We start from the raw sequence: 25,979 nt of genomic DNA on the forward strand, positions 1-25,979 counted from the left end.
TAATAACTAGTTACCGTGCTCGTTACCACAATAATAACGTAGTTACTGTAACGCGTTACTTAGTAACGCGTTACTTAATAACGCGTTAGTCCCAACACTGGTTAAATACCAGTTAACCCTCATTAGTCCCTTCAGGTTAATCTAAGTTTCTTTTAGTTGTTGTTCTAACTCTCTGATCAACATGAGTTGACTCAGTTCTAATGGCTCAGTTTAATTCAACCTTATTTAGTTCACCCAACCTTTTCACTCACTGTATGTACAAAGTGGCTGGTTATGAATACTCAATAACGCTTTAATGAGTTACCAATACAACTTCAACTGAATGAATGGAAGTAGAATGCTGCTGATGAAATCAAACGTCCACAGATTTAAAAGAAAACAATTTGAAATCACAATCCAGAGTGTAGTCAGTTCTTGGGTTAAGTCCTCATGTATGTCATGTGACAGCCTAATTCCGATGACATCATACTATGGTGGTTCCATTTGCCTTTGATCCAAAAGGCTTAAATAGGGGTGCAATGATAAACTTTTAGTCAGTTTATTCGCAGCACTCATGTTCGCAGCATTCAAACGTACGCCTGAGAAACATTTTGAAACAGTTGGATCTTTTACACAGTCGCTTTATCAAGACTCCAACATGTCTGAAAGAAAACACAGGAAAAAACAACAAGCTTACGCTGGCTGTCCACTGCCAAATTCCCCAGATGACGTTTTATCCGTCCGAAGGGCGTTAGCTGAAAGTAAGCAAGTAAACCAAAATCTAGAGGACAGGATTAAACAAATCCAAGCAGAGAAGATTCGATTTGAAGAGCAGTGCAGACAAATGGAGACCCAAAATAAACAGCTGGAAGAAAGGCACAATGGGTTTGTCCAGAACCAACATGTCTTGCAAGTAAAGCTTAATGAAGCACTGCACAGAATTGCAGAAATGGTTCATGAGAAGAAACAACTGGACACTAAATACAGAGAACTGGAGGCCCGAAATAAAGACTTGGAAGAAAGGCACAAGGAAAGTCTCATGAACCAACAGAAGCAGCCCAACGTGGATAACATAAATGAGGGCTGGGAAATAATGTTTAATCAAGCTCAGCAGCGCATTGCAAGCCTGATTACAGAAAAGAAGCAGAAAAGCCATAAGTTAAGAACAATGTCCTGCCAGCTTCAACAAGCACAAGCTGTTAATCAGGAGCTCCATGGGAATCTCCAAGACGCTGAGAAAAAGAAGCAGGAGATGCAAGTACAGCTTGATGAAGCCCTGGAGAAAAACCAAGAGCTTCTTCAAGAGAAGAAACAGCAGGACATAAAGGAGAAAGAGATGGAATGCAAACTTCACAACATGAAGAAACAAAATGAAGTCTTGCAAATAAAGATGAATGAAGCACTGCACAGAAATGCACAAGTGCTTCATGAGAAGAAACAACTGGACACTAAATACAGAGAAGTGGAAGGCCGAAATAAAGACTTGGAAGAAAGGCACAAGGAAATGCTGGTGAACCAACAGAAGCAGCCCAACGTGGACATCATAAATGAGGGCTGGGGAATAATGTTTAATCAAGCTAAGCAGCGCATTGCAAGCCTGATTACAGAAAAGAAGCAGAACAGGCATGAGTTAAGAACAATGTCCTGCCAGCTTCAACAAGCACAAGCTGCTAGTCTGGAGATCTATGGGAAACTCCAAGACGCTGTCAACCTGAATCAGCAGCTGCAAGTACAGCTTGATGAAGCCCTGGAAGAAAACCAAGAGTTTCTTCAAGAGAAGAAACAGCAGGACATAAAGGAGAAAGAGATGGAATGCAAACTTCACAACATGAAGAAACAAAATGAAGTCTTGCAAATAAAGATTAATGAAGCACTGCACAGAAATGCACAAGTGCTTCATGAGAAGAAACAACTGGACACTGAATATAGAGAACTGGAAGGCCGAAATAAAGTCTTGGAAGAAAGGCACAAGGAAATGCTGGTGAACCAACAGAAGCAGCCCAACGTGGATAACATAAATGAGGGCTGGGGAATAATGTTTAATCAAGCTAAGCAGCGCATTGCAAGCCTGATTACAGAAAAGAAGCAGAACAGGCATGAGTTAAGAACAATGTCCTGCCAGCTTCAACAAGCACAAGCTGCTAGTCTGGAGATCTATGGGAAACTCCAAGACGCTGTCAACCTGAATCAGCAGCTGCAAGTACAGCTTGATGAAGCCCTGGAAGAAAACCAAGAGTTTCTTCAAGAGAAGAAACAGCAGGACATAAAGGAGAAAGAGATGGAATGCAAACTTCACAACATGAAGAAACAAAATGAAGTCTTGCAAATAAAGATTAATGAAGCACTGCACAGAAATGCACAAGTGCTTCATGAGAAGAAACAACTGGACACTGAATATAGAGAACTGGAAGGCCGAAATAAAGTCTTGGAAGAAAGGCACAAGGAAATGCTGGTGAACCAACAGAAGCAGCCCAACGTGGATAACATAAATGAGGCCTGGGGAATAATGTTTAATCAAGCTACGCAGCACATTGCAAGCCTGATTACAGAAAAGAAGCAGAACAGCTACCAGCTTCAACAAGCACAAGCTGTTAGTCTGGAGATCTATGGGAAACTCCAAGACGCTGTCAACTTGAAACAGCAGCTGCAAGTACAGCTTGATGAAGCCCTGGAGAAAAACCAAGAGCTTCTTCAGGAAAAAGAGCAACTGGAAAAAATGCAGGGAAAGACACTGGATCATAAGGCGGCATAGCCTGGTCTTCCTCCACCGCTTTTCTCATCTCCTCACCCCTATACCTCCCCTCTTGCCCTTTCTCTCCTTCCACCTCTCCATCATTCTCCATTTTTTCTTTCTCCCCTCCCTTCTTCATCCTTTTTCTTTTCTTTTTTCCCCCTCACCCCCCCAACTAGTCAAGGCAGATGACCCTCCCTGAGCCTGGTTCTGCAATAGGTTTCTTCCTTTAAAGGGAGTTTTTCCTATCCACCGTCGCCGAGTGCTTGCTCAGAGGGGATTGTTGGGGTTTTCTCTCCTCCTTTCTCTTTCCTTCCCTATATCCCTTTCTTTTCACCTCCCCTCTTCTCTCCTACCATCTCTCCTCATCCTCTCCATCACTCTTCATTTTTTCTTTCTCCCCTCCCTTCTTCATCATTTTTCTTTTCTTTTTTCACCCTCACTTAACTTATTCTTGACTAACAATAAACACAATCAACCATATTTTTACTTGTGTCAAATCAATGTCTCTTCATTCAAGAATAGTTCATCTTATGAATAAAAGCAGCAAACGGGTAATAGCTGTGTGTGTTGGTGGGGCGGCATATTTACGTTTTACATTTTATAGTATCTGTCGTGATCTGCTGGTTTGACTCATCCAATAAAGAAATGCATTATTTAGACTGGTGAAAAGCACAGATTTTATTCACATTTGGATTAAAAAATTACAAAATAAATAGATGAAAGAACAATTGAACATAGTCTTAAAAACACAACCCAGAAACATGAAGACATTGTAGATACTGTTAGGTTGTTTAGCCTGTGATATGATACATTGCTATCCTAACCCAAAAACAGTAGTCTAGTCTAAGTATCACATTACAATTAAAAGAAACATAAAGAATACAAGGATTATGAGTGAACAGAAGTGTTACTAAGGCTATCGATAATAATAATTTCTTAGAGGTTACTCTACAATAGGCTGCAAATAGCTTGAATGATCAAAAAACCGACAATGTCATTATAATTGTATATCTTCATATAGCATAAAAATAGAGAAGTAACCTCTCAGGTTCACTATGACATTTTCTGTGAAAACATTTTTATTAGCCCTATACTTGAATTTGCATAATTTCATGAATCATGTTAAAAGTAGGTCCGTTACAGGCCTACAGTATAAACTTGTAAAGTGACTTACATATAATTTGTGTATTTTTTAAAACAACTGACTAAAGCTATAGTTTTTACAATATTTGCATGTCAAATTAACATAATTGTTTTGTTATGAGTATTAAAGTATTTCACTGTTTTTGTTCCCAATATTTGTAGTTTTAACAAATAAATTTGATTATAATCACACATTGATGTTGTAAATATAACAAAAACATTCTGTTTAATAGTTTACAAAAATTCACTGTGATTGAAACAGAAAAATTGTGTTTTGGGGTTTAATATACATTTCTGTAGGGATTTTACATGGTTTTTATGTCAATTTCACTGCCATTTTTTACAGTGTACATTCAAAGGAAATATGAGTCAGGTGTATGAGTCATGTGCCTCTTAACTTCTATATTTGTTGCTCTCGCTCTTCTTATGGCGCTATCTACTTTGCCCTGAGTAGACTAAGGGCAGGTTTAAGGATAGGGTGTTCCTGCCCTGGTACAGCCAGCACATCTGGCTATCATTAGTCTGTCCATAAAAATTAGGAACAGAATTGGTAGCAAAGGGCAGCCCTGGCTTAAATTTAAACAAACAAACAAACAAACAAACAAACAAACAAACAAACAAGAACCAAGAAACAAAAAGCAAAAGGTTTGGTTCTAAATCCTGACTTGTGTTAAATACAGTGTTGGGTAAGTTACTTTAAATTAGTAACTTAGTTACATTACTAGTTACTTCTATCAAAAGTAACTCAGTTACTTCAAGTTACTCGTTACTTTCAGAGTAACCAGTTACTAGGGAAAGTAACTTTGGTTTTACTCAGAATTCTCTTGTTAATGTGTTGCTTCCATAACTTTGCCAGTCTTCTAGCTTGCTTATTGCCACAAGTGCACTGTGCCACCTACCAATAGAAAGGAAAAAAATAATGTGCACATTTCCACGAGAGAAATCCCACGCCTGGACCGTCGTTGACCGCCGCATGATTCTAGCCTGCTTTTTACATCCAACACAAAAACTGCAGTCGTGGTGCTTTCGATTGTACTCAGAACTCGGAAATTCTGCCTTCTGAATAGGAAGATGTAGGTAACACCAGACTGCAGATGAGCTGCTTACAGGGCTGGACTGGGACAAAAAAAAATCGTCCCGGTGAATTTGACTAGAGACCAGCCCACCATTATAGGAAAAATCATAAAGACTTTGAATGAAAACAAACACTGTTGTGACAGTGATGTACACTGTTCTGATGGTATATATGCATTAATCTATCAATCGTTTGTTGTAAGACTCAGATGATTCTTTTTTTTAAAAGCGAGACATTTTAAATGAGAATAAGAAAGAAAAGTATTTCCTTGTGCCCCCCTCTCCCTGTTAATGCCCTACCTGGGCCCCTGACAAAACTTTCCTTGACCCGCCCCTGCACAGTTACCAGCTGCCAGCTACTTAGAAAAGGATCCTGGTGTTATTTGTCTCTCAGAAACAGTTTATAACTTCCCTTCAACTCATTCATGTCACCTAAAAGGTAAACCTGTTTCTCCATCAGCTGTTCAGCTCTGATGATTCAGTAAGGACATCTCCTGGTTTCATCTTCATGTTTCCCTCTCACCACATAACCAAACCGATATCATGACCAGCAGCTTTTAAGGCCCTGGCTCCAACAAACATCAGCTGATACTAGAAATTAATATTAAATAAATTCTAACAACAGCTGATCAAGCTTAAAAGTGCTGCTGTTGTTTACCGCGACATCCGCTAGTTTCCTCTTTCTGGCGCAAAGTGGGCGATAAACAAACAAGAGAGAAAAGCCGATCAGCTGATCATTGATCAGTTTCATGATTGAAGTAGAAACAGGAGAGGGCGGGTGAGAGAATGAGAGAAGAAGAGGCAGCTGTGCAGCGTAAACAGAATAACTCCAGCTTTGTGTCTTTTTCATTGTAGCTGAAGTCCGGGACAAAATGTTCCTTTTCACCTCAATACGAAACATGTAATATTTTCTCTGAATACGAGACGATTCTGTTTTTTACGGGACGGTTGGCAACTCTAATAATTAACCTTATGAACAAAATAAAGTTCAACATCAGTAACATAGCACCCACCCAGCTGTATAGAAACTCCCATGCTAGCTAGTACGCAGTACGAAAAAGTCAGCGTAACGAAAGTAAACTCCACCTAAACTTGGTTCATATCTGACCCAGATGGACTGCAGGTTATAACTTCTTACCTGAAGTTCAGTTCACCTGATACTCGGACCGGCAGCCGCTTCGGGTCTCTCCTCTTGCCTCCCTTTTCCTTCATCCACCTGCTGGCTTCCACCACTTGCTAATGTTATTGAATCTGTGGAAGCTCCGCGATAGCCACCACACGAAGTAATGAATAACGAGCCTATCTAAATCCCAGTAACGAGTAACGCGTTCCTGGTTTGGGCATAATAACTAGTTACCGTGCTCGTTACCACAATAATAACGTAGTTACTGTAACGCGTTACTTAGTAACGCGTTACTTAATAACGCGTTAGTCCCAACACTGGTTAAATACCAGTTAACCCTCATTAGTCCCTTCAGGTTAATCTAAGTTTCTTTTAGTTGTTGTTCTAACTCTCTGATCAACATGAGTTGACTCAGTTCTAATGGCTCAGTTTAATTCAACCTTATTTAGTTCACCCAACCTTTTCACTCACTGTATGTACAAAGTGGCTGGTTATGAATACTCAATAACGCTTTAATGAGTTACCAATACAACTTCAACTGAATGAATGGAAGTAGAATGCTGCTGATGAAATCAAACGTCCACAGATTTAAAAGAAAACAATTTGAAATCACAATCCAGAGTGTAGTCAGTTCTTGGGTTAAGTCCTCATGTATGTCATGTGACAGCCTAATTCCGATGACATCATACTATGGTGGTTCCATTTGCCTTTGATCCAAAAGGCTTAAATAGGGGTGCAATGATAAACTTTTAGTCAGTTTATTCGCAGCACTCATGTTCGCAGCATTCAAACGTACGCCTGAGAAACATTTTGAAACAGTTGGATCTTTTACACAGTCGCTTTATCAAGACTCCAACATGTCTGAAAGAAAACACAGGAAAAAACAACAAGCTTACGTTGGCTGTCCACTGCCAAATTCCCCAGATGACGTTTTATCCGTCCGAAGGGCGTTAGCTGAAAGTAAGCAAGTAAACCAAAATCTAGAGGACAGGATTAAACAAATCCAAGCAGAGAAGATTCGATTTGAAGAGCAGTGCAGACAAATGGAGACCCAAAATAAACAGCTGGAAGAAAGGCACAATGGGTTTGTCCAGAACCAACATGTCTTGCAAGTAAAGCTTAATGAAGCACTGCACAGAATTGCAGAAATGGTTCATGAGAAGAAACAACTGGACACTAAATACAGAGAACTGGAGGCCCGAAATAAAGACTTGGAAGAAAGGCACAAGGAAAGTCTCATGAACCAACAGAAGCAGCCCAACGTGGATAACATAAATGAGGGCTGGGAAATAATGTTTAATCAAGCTCAGCAGCGCATTGCAAGCCTGATTACAGAAAAGAAGCAGAAAAGCCATAAGTTAAGAACAATGTCCTGCCAGCTTCAACAAGCACAAGCTGTTAATCAGGAGCTCCATGGGAATCTCCAAGACGCTGAGAAAAAGAAGCAGGAGATGCAAGTACAGCTTGATGAAGCCCTGGAGAAAAACCAAGAGCTTCTTCAAGAGAAGAAACAGCAGGACATAAAGGAGAAAGAGATGGAATGCAAACTTCACAACATGAAGAAACAAAATGAAGTCTTGCAAATAAAGATGAATGAAGCACTGCACAGAAATGCACAAGTGCTTCATGAGAAGAAACAACTGGACACTAAATACAGAGAAGTGGAAGGCCGAAATAAAGACTTGGAAGAAAGGCACAAGGAAATGCTGGTGAACCAACAGAAGCAGCCCAACGTGGACATCATAAATGAGGGCTGGGGAATAATGTTTAATCAAGCTAAGCAGCGCATTGCAAGCCTGATTACAGAAAAGAAGCAGAACAGGCATGAGTTAAGAACAATGTCCTGCCAGCTTCAACAAGCACAAGCTGCTAGTCTGGAGATCTATGGGAAACTCCAAGACGCTGTCAACCTGAATCAGCAGCTGCAAGTACAGCTTGATGAAGCCCTGGAAGAAAACCAAGAGTTTCTTCAAGAGAAGAAACAGCAGGACATAAAGGAGAAAGAGATGGAATGCAAACTTCACAACATGAAGAAACAAAATGAAGTCTTGCAAATAAAGATTAATGAAGCACTGCACAGAAATGCACAAGTGCTTCATGAGAAGAAACAACTGGACACTGAATATAGAGAACTGGAAGGCCGAAATAAAGTCTTGGAAGAAAGGCACAAGGAAATGCTGGTGAACCAACAGAAGCAGCCCAACGTGGATAACATAAATGAGGGCTGGGGAATAATGTTTAATCAAGCTAAGCAGCGCATTGCAAGCCTGATTACAGAAAAGAAGCAGAACAGGCATGAGTTAAGAACAATGTCCTGCCAGCTTCAACAAGCACAAGCTGCTAGTCTGGAGATCTATGGGAAACTCCAAGACGCTGTCAACCTGAATCAGCAGCTGCAAGTACAGCTTGATGAAGCCCTGGAAGAAAACCAAGAGTTTCTTCAAGAGAAGAAACAGCAGGACATAAAGGAGAAAGAGATGGAATGCAAACTTCACAACATGAAGAAACAAAATGAAGTCTTGCAAATAAAGATTAATGAAGCACTGCACAGAAATGCACAAGTGCTTCATGAGAAGAAACAACTGGACACTGAATATAGAGAACTGGAAGGCCGAAATAAAGTCTTGGAAGAAAGGCACAAGGAAATGCTGGTGAACCAACAGAAGCAGCCCAACGTGGATAACATAAATGAGGCCTGGGGAATAATGTTTAATCAAGCTACGCAGCACATTGCAAGCCTGATTACAGAAAAGAAGCAGAACAGCTACCAGCTTCAACAAGCACAAGCTGTTAGTCTGGAGATCTATGGGAAACTCCAAGACGCTGTCAACTTGAAACAGCAGCTGCAAGTACAGCTTGATGAAGCCCTGGAGAAAAACCAAGAGCTTCTTCAGGAAAAAGAGCAACTGGAAAAAATGCAGGGAAAGACACTGGATCATAAGGCGGCATAGCCTGGTCTTCCTCCACCGCTTTTCTCATCTCCTCACCCCTATACCTCCCCTCTTGCCCTTTCTCTCCTTCCACCTCTCCATCATTCTCCATTTTTTCTTTCTCCCCTCCCTTCTTCATCCTTTTTCTTTTCTTTTTTCCCCCTCACCCCCCCAACTAGTCAAGGCAGATGACCCTCCCTGAGCCTGGTTCTGCAATAGGTTTCTTCCTTTAAAGGGAGTTTTTCCTATCCACCGTCGCCGAGTGCTTGCTCAGAGGGGATTGTTGGGGTTTTCTCTCCTCCTTTCTCTTTCCTTCCCTATATCCCTTTCTTTTCACCTCCCCTCTTCTCTCCTACCATCTCTCCTCATCCTCTCCATCACTCTTCATTTTTTCTTTCTCCCCTCCCTTCTTCATCATTTTTCTTTTCTTTTTTCACCCTCACTTAACTTATTCTTGACTAACAATAAACACAATCAACCATATTTTTACTTGTGTCAAATCAATGTCTCTTCATTCAAGAATAGTTCATCTTATGAATAAAAGCAGCAAACGGGTAATAGCTGTGTGTGTTGGTGGGGCGGCATATTTACGTTTTACATTTTATAGTATCTGTCGTGATCTGCTGGTTTGACTCATCCAATAAAGAAATGCATTATTTAGACTGGTGAAAAGCACAGATTTTATTCACATTTGGATTAAAAAATTACAAAATAAATAGATGAAAGAACAATTGAACATAGTCTTAAAAACACAACCCAGAAACATGAAGACATTGTAGATACTGTTAGGTTGTTTAGCCTGTGATATGATACATTGCTATCCTAACCCAAAAACAGTAGTCTAGTCTAAGTATCACATTACAATTAAAAGAAACATAAAGAATACAAGGATTATGAGTGAACAGAAGTGTTACTAAGGCTATCGATAATAATAATTTCTTAGAGGTTACTCTACAATAGGCTGCAAATAGCTTGAATGATCAAAAAACCGACAATGTCATTATAATTGTATATCTTCATATAGCATAAAAATAGAGAAGTAACCTCTCAGGTTCACTATGACATTTTCTGTGAAAACATTTTTATTAGCCCTATACTTGAATTTGCATAATTTCATGAATCATGTTAAAAGTAGGTCCGTTACAGGCCTACAGTATAAACTTGTAAAGTGACTTACATATAATTTGTGTATTTTTTAAAACAACTGACTAAAGCTATAGTTTTTACAATATTTGCATGTCAAATTAACATAATTGTTTTGTTATGAGTATTAAAGTATTTCACTGTTTTTGTTCCCAATATTTGTAGTTTTAACAAATAAATTTGATTATAATCACACATTGATGTTGTAAATATAACAAAAACATTCTGTTTAATAATTTACAAAAATTCACTGTGATTGAAACAGAAAAATTGTGTTTTGGGGTTTAATATACATTTCTGTAGGGATTTTACATGGTTTTTATGTCAATTTCACTGCCATTTTTTACAGTGTACATTCAAAGGAAATATGAGTCAGGTGTATGAGTCATGTGCCTCTTAACTTCTATATTTGTTGCTCTCGCTCTTCTTATGGCGCTATCTACTTTGCCCTGAGTAGACTAAGGGCAGGTTTAAGGATAGGGTGTTCCTGCCCTGGTACAGCCAGCACATCTGGCTATCATTAGTCTGTCCATAAAAATTAGGAACAGAATTGGTAGCAAAGGGCAGCCCTGGCTTAAATTTAAACAAACAAACAAACAAACAAACAAACAAACAAACAAGAACCAAGAAACAAAAAGCAAAAGGTTTGGTTCTAAATCCTGACTTGTGTTAAATACAGTGTTGGGTAAGTTACTTTAAATTAGTAACTTAGTTACATTACTAGTTACTTCTATCAAAAGTAACTCAGTTACTTCAAGTTACTCGTTACTTTCAGAGTAACCAGTTACTAGGGAAAGTAACTTTGGTTTTACTCAGAATTCTCTTGTTAATGTGTTGCTTCCATAACTTTGCCAGTCTTCTAGCTTGCTTATTGCCACAAGTGCACTGTGCCACCTACCAATAGAAAGGAAAAAAATAATGTGCACATTTCCACGAGAGAAATCCCACGCCTGGACCGTCGTTGACCGCCGCATGATTCTAGCCTGCTTTTTACATCCAACACAAAAACTGCAGTCGTGGTGCTTTCGATTGTACTCAGAACTCGGAAATTCTGCCTTCTGAATAGGAAGATGTAGGTAACACCAGACTGCAGATGAGCTGCTTACAGGGCTGGACTGGGACAAAAAAAAATCGTCCCGGTGAATTTGACTAGAGACCAGCCCACCATTATAGGAAAAATCATAAAGACTTTGAATGAAAACAAACACTGTTGTGACAGTGATGTACACTGTTCTGATGGTATATATGCATTAATCTATCAATCGTTTGTTGTAAGACTCAGATGATTCTTTTTTTTAAAAGCGAGACATTTTAAATGAGAATAAGAAAGAAAAGTATTTCCTTGTGCCCCCCTCTCCCTGTTAATGCCCTACCTGGGCCCCTGACAAAACTTTCCTTGACCCGCCCCTGCACAGTTACCAGCTGCCAGCTACTTAGAAAAGGATCCTGGTGTTATTTGTCTCTCAGAAACAGTTTATAACTTCCCTTCAACTCATTCATGTCACCTAAAAGGTAAACCTGTTTCTCCATCAGCTGTTCAGCTCTGATGATTCAGTAAGGACATCTCCTGGTTTCATCTTCATGTTTCCCTCTCACCACATAACCAAACCGATATCATGACCAGCAGCTTTTAAGGCCCTGGCTCCAACAAACATCAGCTGATACTAGAAATTAATATTAAATAAATTCTAACAACAGCTGATCAAGCTTAAAAGTGCTGCTGTTGTTTACCGCGACATCCGCTAGTTTCCTCTTTCTGGCGCAAAGTGGGCGATAAACAAACAAGAGAGAAAAGCCGATCAGCTGATCATTGATCAGTTTCATGATTGAAGTAGAAACAGGAGAGGGCGGGTGAGAGAATGAGAGAAGAAGAGGCAGCTGTGCAGCGTAAACAGAATAACTCCAGCTTTGTGTCTTTTTCATTGTAGCTGAAGTCCGGGACAAAATGTTCCTTTTCACCTCAATACGAAACATGTAATATTTTCTCTGAATACGAGACGATTCTGTTTTTTACGGGACGGTTGGCAACTCTAATAATTAACCTTATGAACAAAATAAAGTTCAACATCAGTAACATAGCACCCACCCAGCTGTATAGAAACTCCCATGCTAGCTAGTACGCAGTACGAAAAAGTCAGCGTAACGAAAGTAAACTCCACCTAAACTTGGTTCATATCTGACCCAGATGGACTGCAGGTTATAACTTCTTACCTGAAGTTCAGTTCACCTGATACTCGGACCGGCAGCCGCTTCGGGTCTCTCCTCTTGCCTCCCTTTTCCTTCATCCACCTGCTGGCTTCCACCACTTGCTAATGTTATTGAATCTGTGGAAGCTCCGCGATAGCCACCACACGAAGTAATGAATAACGAGCCTATCTAAATCCCAGTAACGAGTAACGCGTTCCTGGTTTGGGCATAATAACTAGTTACCGTGCTCGTTACCACAATAATAACGTAGTTACTGTAACGCGTTACTTAATAACGCGTTAGTCCCAACACTGGTTAAATACCAGTTAACCCTCATTAGTCCCTTCAGGTTAATCTAAGTTTCTTTTAGTTGTTGTTCTAACTCTCTGATCAACATGAGTTGACTCAGTTCTAATGGCTCAGTTTAATTCAACCTTATTTAGTTCACCCAACCTTTTCACTCACTGTATGTACAAAGTGGCTGGTTATGAATACTCAATAACGCTTTAATGAGTTACCAATACAACTTCAACTGAATGAATGGAAGTAGAATGCTGCTGATGAAATCAAACGTCCACAGATTTAAAAGAAAACAATTTGAAATCACAATCCAGAGTGTAGTCAGTTCTTGGGTTAAGTCCTCATGTATGTCATGTGACAGCCTAATTCCGATGACATCATACTATGGTGGTTCCATTTGCCTTTGATCCAAAAGGCTTAAATAGGGGTGCGAATGATAAACTTTTAGTCCGTTTATTCGCAGCACTCATGTTCGCAGCATTCAAACGTACGCCTGAGAAACATTTTGAAACAGTTGGATCTTTTACACAGTCGCTTTATCAAGACTCCAACATGTCTGAAAGAAAACACAGGAAAAAACAACAAGCTTACGCTGGCTGTCCTCTCGAGGGTGCACTGCCAAATTCCCCAGATGACGTTTTATCCGTCCGAAGGGCGTTAGCTGAAAGTAAGAAAGTAAACCAAAATCTAGAGGACAGGATTAAACAAATCCAAGCAGAGAAGATTCGATTTGAAGAGCAGTGCAGACAAATGGAGACCCAAAATAAACAGCTGGAAGAAAGGCACAATGGGTTTGTCCAGAACCAACATGTCTTGCAAGTAAAGCTTAATGAAGCACTGCACAGAATTGCAGAGATGGTTCATGAGAAGAAACAACTGGACACTAAATACAGAGAACTGGAGGCCCGAAATAAAGACTTGGAAGAAAGGCACAAGGAAAGTCTCATGAACCAACAGAAGCAGCCCAACGTGGATAACATAAATGAGGGCTGGGAAATACTGTTTAATCAAGCTCAGCAGCGCATTGCAAGCCTGATTACAGAAAAGAAGCAGAAAAGCCATAAGTTAAGAACAATGTCCTGCCAGCTTCAACAAGCACAAGCTGTTAATCAGGAGCTCCATGGGAATCTCCAAGACGCTGAGAAAAAGAAGCAGGAGATGCAAGTACAGCTTGATGAAGCCCTGGAGAAAAACCAAGAGCTTCTTCAAGAGAAGAAACAGCAGGACATAAAGGAGAAAGAGATGGAATGCAAACTTCACAACATGAAGAAACAAAATGAAGTCTTGCAAATAAAGATTAATGAAGCACTGCACAGAAATGCACAAGTGCTTCATGAGAAGAAACAACTGGACACTAAATACAGAGAAGTGGAAGGCCGAAATAAAGACTTGGAAGAAAGGCACAAGGAAATGCTGGTGAACCAACAGAAGCAGCCCAACGTGGACATCATAAATGAGGGCTGGGGAATAATGTTTAATCAAGCTAAGCAGCGCATTGCAAGCCTGATTACAGAAAAGAAGCAGAACAGGCATGAGTTAAGAACAATGTCCTGCCAGCTTCAACAAGCACAAGCTGCTAGTCTGGAGATCTATGGGAAACTCCAAGACGCTGTCAACCTGAATCAGCAGCTGCAAGTACAGCTTGATGAAGCCCTGGAAGAAAACCAAGAGTTTCTTCAAGAGAAGAAACAGCAGGACATAAAGGAGAAAGAGATGGAATGCAAACTTCACAACATGAAGAAACAAAATGAAGTCTTGCAAATAAAGATTAATGAAGCACTGCACAGAAATGCACAAGTGCTTCATGAGAAGAAACAACTGGACACTGAATATAGAGAACTGGAAGGCCGAAATAAAGTCTTGGAAGAAAGGCACAAGGAAATGCTGGTGAACCAACAGAAGCAGCCCAACGTGGATAACATAAATGAGGGCTGGGGAATAATGTTTAATCAAGCTAAGCAGCGCATTGCAAGCCTGATTACAGAAAAGAAGCAGAACAGGCATGAGTTAAGAACAATGTCCTGCCAGCTTCAACAAGCACAAGCTGCTAGTCTGGAGATCTATGGGAAACTCCAAGACGCTGTCAACCTGAATCAGCAGCTGCAAGTACAGCTTGATGAAGCCCTGGAAGAAAACCAAGAGTTTCTTCAAGAGAAGAAACAGCAGGACATAAAGGAGAAAGAGATGGAATGCAAACTTCACAACATGAAGAAACAAAATGAAGTCTTGCAAATAAAGATTAATGAAGCACTGCACAGAAATGCACAAGTGCTTCATGAGAAGAAACAACTGGACACTGAATATAGAGAACTGGAAGGCCGAAATAAAGACTTGGAAGAAAGGCACAAGGAAATGCTGGTGAACCAACAGAAGCAGCCCAACGTGGATAACATAAATGAGGCCTGGGGAATAATGTTTAGTCAAGCTACGCAGCACATTGCAAGACTGATTACAGAAAAGAATCAGAACAGCTACCAGCTTCAACAAGCACAAGCTGTTAGTCTGGAGATCTATGGGAAACTCCAAGACGCTGTCAACTTGAAACAGCAGCTGCAAGTACAGCTTGATGAAGCCCTGGAGAAAAACCAAGAGCTTCTTCAGGAAAAAGAGCAACTGGAAAAAATGCAGGGAAAGACATTGGATCATAAGGCGGCATAGCCTGGTCTTCCTCCACCGCTTTTCTCATCTCCTCACCCCCATACCTCCCCTCTTGCCCTTTCTCTCCTTCCACCTCTCCATCATTCTCCATTTTTTCTTTCTCCCCTCCCTTCTTCATCCTTTTTCTTTTCTTTTTTCCCCCTCACCCCCCCAACTAGTCAAGGCAGATGACCCTCCCTGAGCCTGGTTCTGCAATAGGTTTCTTCCTTTAAAGGGAGTTTTTCCTATCCACCGTCGCCGAGTGCTTGCTCAGAGGGGATTGTTGGGGTTTTCTCTCCTCCTTTCTCTTTCCTTCCCTATATCCCTTTCTTTTCACCTCCCCTCTTCTCTCCTACCATCTCTCCTCATCCTCTCCATCACTCTTCATTTTTTTTCTCCCCTCCCTTCTTCATCATTTTTCTTTTCTTTTTTCACCCTCACTTAACTTATTCTTGACTAACAATAAACACAATCAACCATATTTTTACTTGTGTCAAATCAATGTCTCTTCATTCAAGAATAGTTCATCTTATGAATAAAAGCAGCAAACGGGTAATAGCTGTGTGTGTTGGTGGGGCGGCATATTTACGTTTTACATTTTATAGTATCTGTCGTGATCTGCTGGTTTGACTCATCCAATAAAGAAATGCATTATTTAGACTGGTGAAAAGCACAGATTTTATTCACATTTGGATTAAAAAATTACAAAATAAATAGATGAAAGAACAATTGAACATAGTCTTAAAAACACAACCCAGAAACATGAAGACATTGTAGATACTGTTAGGTTGTTTAGCCTGTGATATGATACATTGCTATCCTAACCCAAAAACAGTAGTCTAGTCTAAGTATCACATTACAATTAAAAGAAACATAAAGAATACAAGGATTATGAGTGAACAGAAGTGTTACTAAGGCTATCGATAATAATAATTTCTTAGAGGTTACTCTACAATAGGCTGCAAATAGCTTGAATGATCAAAAAACCGACAATGTCATTATAATTGTATATCTTCATATAGCATAAAAATAGAGAAGTAACCTCTCAGGTTCACTATGACATTTTCTGTGAAAACATTTTTATTAGCCCTATACTTGAATTTGCATAATTTCATGAATCATGTTAAAAGTAGGTCCGTTACAGGCCTACAGTATAAACTTGTAAAGTGACTTACATATAATTTGTGTATTTTTTAAAACAACTGACTAAAGCTATAGTTTTTACAATATTTGCATGTCAAATTAACATAATTGTTTTGTTATGAGTATTAAAGTATTTCACTGTTTTTGTTCCCAATATTTGTAGTTTTAACAAATAAATTTGATTATAATCACACATTGATGTTGTAAATATAACAAAAACATTCTGTTTAATAGTTTACAAAAATTCACTGTGATTGAAACAGAAAAATTGTGTTTTGGGGTTTAATATACATTTCTGTAGGGATTTTACATGGTTTTTATGTCAATTTCACTGCCATTTTTTACAGTGTACATTCAAAGGAAATATGAGTCAGGTGTATGAGTCATGTGCCTCTTAACTTCTATATTTGTTGCTCTCGCTCTTCTTATGGCGCTATCTACTTTGCCCTGAGTAGACTAAGGGCAGGTTTAAGGATAGGGTGTTCCTGCCCTGGTACAGCCAGCACATCTGGCTATCATTAGTCTGTCCATAAAAATTAGGAACAGAATTGGTAGCAAAGGGCAGCCCTGGCTTAAATTCAAACAAACAAACAAACAAACAAACAAACAAACAAACAAACAAACAAACAAACAAAGAAACTGTCATGAGATGTATTCTAAAACACTTCTTCAGCTGAGAATCAGAGAGGAGAAACACACAGTTTTCTTGCTAGCAAGGGCAGTCACCAGAGCGCACGCACAAGAGTGAGGCTCAGAGACTCGCAACTCTGAGACTGCCCTGGTCTTTATTTATACTTCAGTGGGCGTTTGTTCCTTACATTGGAATGTGGAGGTGTATATGTATGTGTGTGTGTGCGTGTGTGTGTGTGTCAGAGTGTGACCCCATAAACAACTTCCCTTAACCTGCTGGTCTGGAAAATCCAACAGTTCATCTATATGTAAAAAAGGGCATTTAGACTAAAACCGACATAGCTACGTTTATCCTACCGTAAAACAATAAGACAAGGTACGACCTTTCCCATGCTCCCAGGATGTGGGTGTGAATGCCAGAACACCCTGGAATGTACACAAAGTTGTTACAGACCTCCTAGGATGAGACATTCTTTCAATATGCCACCAACTATATACTTCTAAACACAAATGATTACATGCAGTATTCTACCATATGCAAACTTATATCATTAAAAGATTATACTGACTACTAAGTACAATTTTCCATTGACATTCCCTCCTGTTGTCAGTATAACTTTTAGTGAGATATAAGTTTGTAACATCTTGTTGTACATTTTCTGACACATCGTCATTAATCACAAGTCTTCATGTTCCAACAGGTCGGAGTCATCATCATCATTTGTCACGGCTATGTATGCAGCAACAGTGGAAAATATTATGCGGTTAATCATGAGTTTTAGACATGGCAGGATACATGTTACAAAGACACAAAATAAAAGTAAAAATATCCCAACTCCGATGAGTAGTCCTTTTAGCACCTGTAACCAGGAGCCAGTGTAAAGCCAAGAAAACCAGTTACTTGTATCACTTGCATAGTCCTGATTATGGGCCTGCTGGATCTCTCTCAAGGCATTCAAGGCGTCAGTCATGTTTGATGAGTGTACATTGTCTGGTATGTAAGTGCAACAGGTGTTGTTAAAGAGGACGCAAAGTCCCCCTTTCTCTACTAGTATCATGTGGTTGAAGTTTAGGGAACGTTGATTTTCTTTTCCGGCGTGCTGTAGAAGTGGTGTTTACTGCGATCATCCTGAAAGTGTGGTCTGACAGGAATATAGGAGCACATGTTCCTGTCCAGCCTGGGGGCAGTATGAAATATGCCTGATGTCCACATAGCCAGGCCATTCCTTGCACCCAGCACGTGCCGTTAGAAGGTCCACTCATATTCACAGGGGCACCTTCTCCGTGGACTGCAGTTTGGACACAGTTTGCGGTGTTTCCAAGGGGTCTGTTACCTTTCTCTTGTTGATAACACATGGAGTGGTTCTTCCCTTGGAGTTGGTCCAGGAACACTGGGAAGTGGATGGATGCATTCCGGTTAGTCACATTGAAATCGATCCAGAAGAGTTGATCACATGTTCCATTACTAAGTCCAACAGCATGTGGGATTGTGTCGTTGGTGATGATTCGGCTGTGTTGGAATCCAATGCCAGCGAAGCTAGCTGCACACTTTGCTTGAGTCTTGTTCATGTATTCACCATATAGTGTGGGGTGTGTCGAAGTGCTGGGCATATGAGAACAGACATAACAGTCTGTATTTGCCGATTCTGCCTTGGTCCTGTCGTGGATATAACGGTACCGGGCATTGTTCATCCACGGATGGATGTGATCTTGTGTCATGTCTCTTAGGTGGGAGTTGTCGTGCGTCCATCTTTTCTGTCTGCCTCCTGGTTCAGCTGTTTCCGGCATCAGCTGGGGTTCTGTAAGGGTGAGCGTCGTAGTCAAGGTAACCAGGAGGGTCCACCTTCCCATGGCTGCGCACAGGTCCGTCACACCCTACTGCTTGGTTACCTTAGAGCTGGTCAATGGCTGGAGATTGAAGTGCGAGCAATTCCCTACGGGCGCCCAATCAGCACTTCCCCCTCTCCACTGAAGCAACCAAGCGAGGGTGAAACTTTCCTTTACTCGTTGACTTCTGTGGAGGAAGTGGAATCCTCTGGGACCTCAGGCTTTTTGCAGTGGCTCTGATGTATCCAGGAGGGTCTCTCTACTATTTTGCAGGCCGTTGGAGTGGTCAGAAGCACTTGGTATGGCCCCTCGGGCGAGCTCCAATTTTTCCTTTGGAGTACTCGGACAAGGATCCAATCACCTGGCTTCAACCTGCAGGAAATGGGTGAAAAAGAGTCTTGCGGCAGTTTATTGTTCAAAACAACTTCTCTGTTTATCAACAATCGAGTCATCCAATCCGCCAGAATGAAATGGTTGCATAGACACTTTGCAACCGAGATGGCGTCTGCTTTTTTCACTGGGTAGATTTCTGGCCATTTTGAGAAAACATCTATAATTACTAGAGCGTATTTTGAACCCTGCCACTCATTCAATTCAATGAAGTCCATATGAATTGTATGAAATGGGTGAGGTGGAGTAAGAAAATGTCCTCTTTTTGGTCTTAAATTACCTTGGGTATTATTTTTTGGCAGGTCATACATGTTCTCACATATTCTTTTGCTAAAGTTTCAAAATTTACAGTGTAGAATTGTTGGTTTATATAAAGACCATCCCTCAGATTATCCCTCCTGATGAGACATGGCTTAAACCATGGCTCACTAGAGCGGCTGTTTTGTGTAATGATTTGGAAGAATGGGTTTTCCTGCTATTTTAATTATGTCATCAGTGTCTAGTACTGCTCCGTGTTTTAGCCATTGCTTTTGTTCTTTTGATGGTGCTGCTTTTTGCAGCTTTATCAGCAAAATTGTTTCCCTTTGTAATTTCAGTCATCCTTCTGATGTGCTGCACATTTGCAAATTGCTAAATGTCGCATCACATAAGGAGTTTCCTCCCATGTAAACATATGTGTGCCGTGATCAGCAGCTGCAAGTACAGCTTGATGAAGCCCTGGAGGAAAACCAAGAGTTTCTTCAAGAGAAGAAACAGCAGGACATAAAGGAGAAAGAGATGGAATGCAAACTTCACAACATGAAGAAACAAAATGATGTCTTGCAAATAAAGATTAATGAAGCACTGCACAGAAATGCACAAGTGCTTCATGAGAAGAAACAACTGGACACTGAATATAGAGAACTGGAAGGCCGAAATAAAGACTTGGAAGAAAGGCACAAGGAAATGCTGGTAAACCAACAGAAGCAGCCCAACGTAGACATCATAAATGAGGCCTGGGGAATAATGTTTAATCAAGCTACGCAGCACATTGCAAGACTGATTACAGAAAAGAATCAGAACAGCTACCAGCTTCAACAAGCACAAGCTGTTAGTCTGGAGATCTATGGGAAACTCCAAGACGCTGTCAACTTGAAACAGCAGCTGCAAGTACAGCTTGATGAAGCCCTGGAGAAAAACCAAGAGCTTCTTCAGGAAAAAGAGCAACTGGAAAAAATGCAGGGAAAGACACTGGATCATAAGGCGGCATAGCCTGGTCTTCCTCCACCGCTTTTCTCATCTCCTCACCCCTATACCTCCCCTCTTGCCCTTTCTCTCCTTCCACCTCTCCATCATTCTCCATTTTTTCTTTCTCCCCTCCCTTCTTCATCCTTTTTCTTTTCTTTTTTCCCCCTCACCCCCCCAACTAGTCAAGGCAGATGACCCTCCCTGAGCCTGGTTCTGCAATAGGTTTCTTCCTTTAAAGGGAGTTTTTCCTATCCACCGTCACCGAGTGCTTGCTCAGAGGGGATTGTTGGGGTTTTCTCTCCTCCTTTCTCTTTCCTTCCCTATATCCCTTTCTTTTCACCTCCCCTCTTCTCTCCTACCATCTCTCCTCATCCTCTCCATCACTCTTCATTTTTTCTTTCTCCCCTCCCTTCTTCATCATTTTTCTTTTCTTTTTTCACCCTCACTTAACTTATTCTTGACTAACAATAAACACAATCAACCATATTTTTACTTGTGTCAAATCAATGTCTCTTCATTCAAGAATAGTTCATCTTATGAATAAAAGCAGCAAACGGGTAATAGCTGTGTGTGTTGGTGGGGCGGCATATTTACGTTTTACATTTTATAGTATCTGTCGTGATCTGCTGGTTTGACTCATCCAATAAAGAAATGCATTATTTAGACTGGTGAAAAGCACAGATTTTATTCACATTTGGATTAAAAAATTACAAAATAAATAGATGAAAGAACAATTGAACATAGTCTTAAAAAAAACAAACCAGAAAGACATTGTAGATACATAGCTAGGACCAGAGTCTAGGTTTGCAAGAGCAGTTTTTACTGGTAATCTGAAGTAACAGACCACTGTGAATTTGGAACTGCTGGCTGCAATGGAACATGGAATGAAATGTACAGTTTCAGCACTTAAGTTGTTGGATCTAAATTACAGAAGGCATTAAATAAGACATCATCCATCCATCCATCTTCTTCCGCTTATCTGGGGCCGGGTCGCGGGGCAGCAGCCTAAGCAGAGAAGCCCAGACCTCCCTGTCCCCAGCCACCTCCCCCTTTCAGCTTGTCAGGCGGAAAACCAAGGCATTCCCAGGCCAGCTGAGAGATATAATCTCTCCAGCATGTCCTGGTTCTGCACCAGGACCTCCTCCCGGTGGGACATGTCCGGAACACCTCACCCACGAGGTGCTCAGGAGGTGTACTCATTAGGTTATTATCTTCTGTGGATAAAAAGCCAGATGAACTCTTCACTATTCACCAGTCAACTGTGCATTGGTAACTTGGTGCTCAACCTATTTTTCACTCTTACTTCATGTTACCTGACCTCCTCTTGTCTCCATTCCTGTTTCTCTCCCTGTCTGTTCCTTGGCTGGTAAAATGTGTTGGGTAAAAGCGGGTGAATAGATCAAAATATGATAGTATCGACACCAACACTGATACTCCATACTCCTTTGTTATCTATTTTTGTTGATTTATTTCTTGGAAATGAATTGGAAATAATTCCAGTTCATTTGTGAAAAATCTCTGAATACTTTTTTGTTGGCTGTGAAGTCTGTTTTATTTATATAACATGTTTAAAACAGAATTTGACTCATGGTGCTTTAAAGACAGACACATTTAAATTACAGGTACTGAAAAAACATTTTGAAAATATAATAATATAATAATAGCTAAAAGGTGTGTTATATTGTGTTAACTACAACTATTATTAGTAAAAATCTGTGATTTAGAGGTTGTTAAAATGTGTTCAGAATTGGTAAATTGATCATAACTCATCTCATATTTTATGACACTTTGCTCTCTCCATACATAAACTGCCTTTATAGGTTAAAAGTAATACGGAACTTGATATTGGATCGATACCATAATTTGCAGGATTGCCAGCACTATTGCCAAGACCTTGTTCACCTTCAGAGGAAGGATATTCAAACTCACCTCACTCTTCATCAGCACTGCTTTCTGGAGACTTTGCTGCCACCCAAGCCTGCAAATCACAAAGGAAACACAAATTACCAGCTTGCTTACTGTACTGAAGGACAGCTTATCTAAGTTAAAACTTACCTGTTTCTTTGTCTGTGAATCCTGTCAAATTCAAAGATCTTAAAATGTTCATTGGTCTCTGGGGCTCTGCTCTTGTTCCTGTAATTACGACAGCAAAATGTGTTCTTGATAAAAATAAATAAATAAATACAATGATTTGTTTATTTGGGTTCTGTCCTGCTAACTAGAGCAGGGCGATATGGCCAAAAATATTTATCACAATATATATATAGAAAATTTGCAATATCAATAATAATAATAGTGATGCATTTTATTTGGGTTGCCTTTCAGAAACCCAAGGTCACCTTACAAAGAACAAAATTAATAAAATAACAATAGTCATAAAATACATAAAATAAGTTAAAATTGCAAAACAGAGCTTGACAACAAATAAAATCAGCACTAAAACGAATAAACCAGTTTAGCGGGAAAGATAAGGGAAAGGGAGAGGGAGAAAAGTGTGACCGCCTTTGTCAAGAGCCAAACGAGGAACGAAAGGCTTTGGTGAAACTTTATACAACACAAACTGGAACATGGAAAACATATGAAATGTTTAAAGTGAGAAATGTCAGTATTTGATGGAAAATACTTGCTGATTTTGAATTTGATGGCACCAACCTCTTAAAAACACTGAGACTGGGGCAACAAAAGGCTGGAAAAGTAGGTGACATTAAAAATTAACGGATATATGAACAATTTGCAACTAACTAGGTCAGCTGCCAACATGTCAGTAACATGACCGGGTACAAAAAGAGCATCTTAGGTAGGCAAGAGTTTCTCAGAAGCCAAAATGGGCTGAGTTTCACCACTGATCTTCAAAAACTGTATACAAATTGTGGAACAATTTCTGAATAATCTTCCTCAACACAAAATTATTTCAAAAGAGTCAGAGAATTTGGAGAAATCTCCGTGTCCAAGGGAAAAGACTGAAATGAGATGCAAGGAAGAAGCCATATGTGAACCAGAAACACAGCTGACTTCTCTGAGCCAGAGCTCATTTTAAATAGACTGAGAAGTAAAACTGTTCTGTGGTTAAATGAACTGTCCATGAACTGTCAAAAGCCTTCATCACTGATGGTATGGGGTGCACATGTGCTGAAGATATATAAAGATTTTAGATTTTAAAAAATGGGAAAAAACAAAGTACAGATGAACAGAATATACTGATAAAAGCAGAAAACACATGAAAAAGAATCAAAGAAAAAAACTAATGACCTCACTGTCAGTGACATTGAAACCAGGATGTTTAACATCATCTCAAAGTGCATCCTGAAGGAGCACATGGTGTATGTCTGAGAGATAATTTGAAAGAAATTATGACTTCTTCTCTCTCATTGAACGAGAAATAGTGAATAACTGAAGTGCTGGCTTCTGGGGAATGTAATTTAACAGGTTAATAAACAAAAGTAGCACATTTGTTGTTTGATGCATCTGATATTACCTGTAGGTGGTGAAATATCAGACCAATAATCGATTAAAAGTGGCTAAATTGAGTTAAACCATTTCCCATGAAGGCCTTTCCAAAACACAATAAATGCAAAATAATTTCACAGGGTTTTCAGCTACTATTTGCTGCTCTGGTGCACTTTTCTTTTATGATTTCTTTTTTCTTGTGTTGAATTTAAATGCTGTTGATTAAGTATGCCGTTGGAGAATAAGGAGTGAGACAACAAAAAGAATGAAAGTAATGTCTGGATTTCGCCTTGGGTCGTAGATCTTCAGCACAGACTATATGTGAGCTCAGAAAATTGCTCTGGTGTGTGTGTGGCCTTCCTCACTGTTAACTACTGGTAGTGGGTCATACTAGAGGAGCAGTGGAAGAAAACCACACCATCACTTCTTCTAACACAGGGCCTTTATTATTTTCACTCTCAATTAAAGTTAGGGTGGGTGTGAGGTCCGTGAGCTCATCATGTGGTTTGTTTGCATTGCTGTTAGCTTACTCTTCTTGTTTGTCAAAATGCCTTTAAACCTAAGTTGTACATTGTACTATATAGCAAATGACAAAATTACTCACAAAAATCCTCATGTTGAAGATGAGAGCTGAAAGATGACCAGTAACAATCATGCTATAATAAATCCATAAGCAACAGTTTGAAAAAAAGTTACTTTATTCAAATAAATGTTTGCATCTTTGCACACCAGCTCAAAAGATGACCGGTTATTACCTTACTGCTGCCAACAGCTGACCACAAATGAAGTACACTCACTAATTAGGTAAACCTTGGTAGTGCTAGGGTAGACTTACTTTTGCCTTTAGAATTGCTTTAACTCTTCGTGGAACAGCTCCAACAGATCTGGAAACATTTCTCAGGGATTTTAGTCCATATTAACATGTTATGCTACACATACAGCTGTCAGAAAATGGGTAAACTGTGGTTATAAAAGGATGATTAACATGGTGAGCACCAGAGATGGACGGTAACGCGTTACTGTAATCTGATTACTTTTTAAAGTAACGAGTAAAGTAAGGGATTACTATCGCAAAAACGGTAATTAGATTACTGTTACTTTCCTGTAGGAACACTGCGTTACTGCATTACTAAAACCGTGATTTTTTTGCGAGAATGTCTCATGACAATGACGTAAGCGCGTGCGACGTTAGTGACAACAGCTGTGTGCAGATCAACAATGGATCATATATCGAGTGCAGGAGAGAGTACAAGCGTGCAGCGTTTAAAGCGTGGAAGTACTGACCTTACTTTGAGTTTGATTCCATAAAAAGTGACAAAAACATTAGTGTCCGCTGTGCATGGGAAGAAAACTTCTTTTTACAGCGAAAAAAAAAAACCCCTAAACAAGCCACTGACCGCTGCGGCACATCTGCACCAGGGCAAACCTCCGCCTAACCAACTCCTGCTTTACAGGTGAAAATAGAGCAAAAGGACCGCTAGTCTTTGACTTTATTTATTTTCTGCTGTGTTTTACTTGCATCTATTTGAAAGACTGAGTGTAAACACAAAAAACATTTTATTTTATGTGCTGGAATGTGCAGAAAATAGGTTTAACTGTTAAACAAATTTCTTCAAGTCAGAGAATGGTGCATACAGGGAGTGCAGAATTATTAGGCAAGTTGTATTTTTGAGGAATAATTTTATTATTGAACAACAACCATGTTTTCAATGAACCCAAAAAACTCATTAATATCAAAGCTGAATGTTTTTGGAAGTAGTTTTTAGTTTGTTTTTAGTTTTAGCTATTTTAGGGGGATATCTGTGTGTGCAGGTGACTATTACTGTGCATAATTATTAGGCAACTTAACAAAAAACAAATATATACCCATTTCAATTATTTATTTTTACCAGTGAAACCAATATAACATCTCCACATTCACAAATATACATTTCTGACATTCAAAAACAAAACAAAAACAAATCAGCGACCAATATAGCCACCTTTCTTTGCAAGGACACTCAAAAGCCTGCCATCCATGGATTCTGTCAGTGTTTTGATCTGTTCACCATCAACATTGCGTGCA

General features: G+C 39.8%; 1 protein-coding gene across 1 annotated transcript; it reads left to right on the plus strand.

Annotated features, from left to right (window-relative positions):
* Positions 1 to 413: 413 nt before the first annotated feature.
* Positions 414 to 9,457, plus strand: LOC146383912 (uncharacterized). The gene is made up of 2 exons (XM_084932471.1): positions 414 to 2,725; positions 6,785 to 9,457. Exons 1-2 carry the CDS (start codon positions 554 to 556, stop codon positions 9,002 to 9,004), a joined length of 4,392 nt encoding a protein of 1,463 aa, XP_084788597.1. The 5' UTR covers positions 414 to 553; the 3' UTR covers positions 9,005 to 9,457.
* The last annotated feature ends 16,522 nt before the right edge of the window (positions 9,458 to 25,979 follow it).

Source organism: Perissodus microlepis, chromosome 7 (assembly GCF_051167445.1).
Source record: "Perissodus microlepis isolate ML-2025 ecotype Zambia chromosome 7, ASM5116744v1, whole genome shotgun sequence".
Taxonomy (NCBI): Eukaryota; Metazoa; Chordata; class Actinopteri; order Cichliformes; family Cichlidae; genus Perissodus; species Perissodus microlepis.

Excerpts from the sequence above, each read along its gene's own strand:
- LOC146383912 (XM_084932471.1), top strand. The coding sequence starts at position 554 with ATGTTCGCAGCATTCAAACGTACGCCTGAGAAACATTTTGAAACAGTT. Across the intron at positions 2,726-6,784 it reads AGACACTGGATCATAAGGCG|GGGTGCAATGATAAACTTTT; the intron begins GCATAGCCTGGT and ends AGGCTTAAATAG.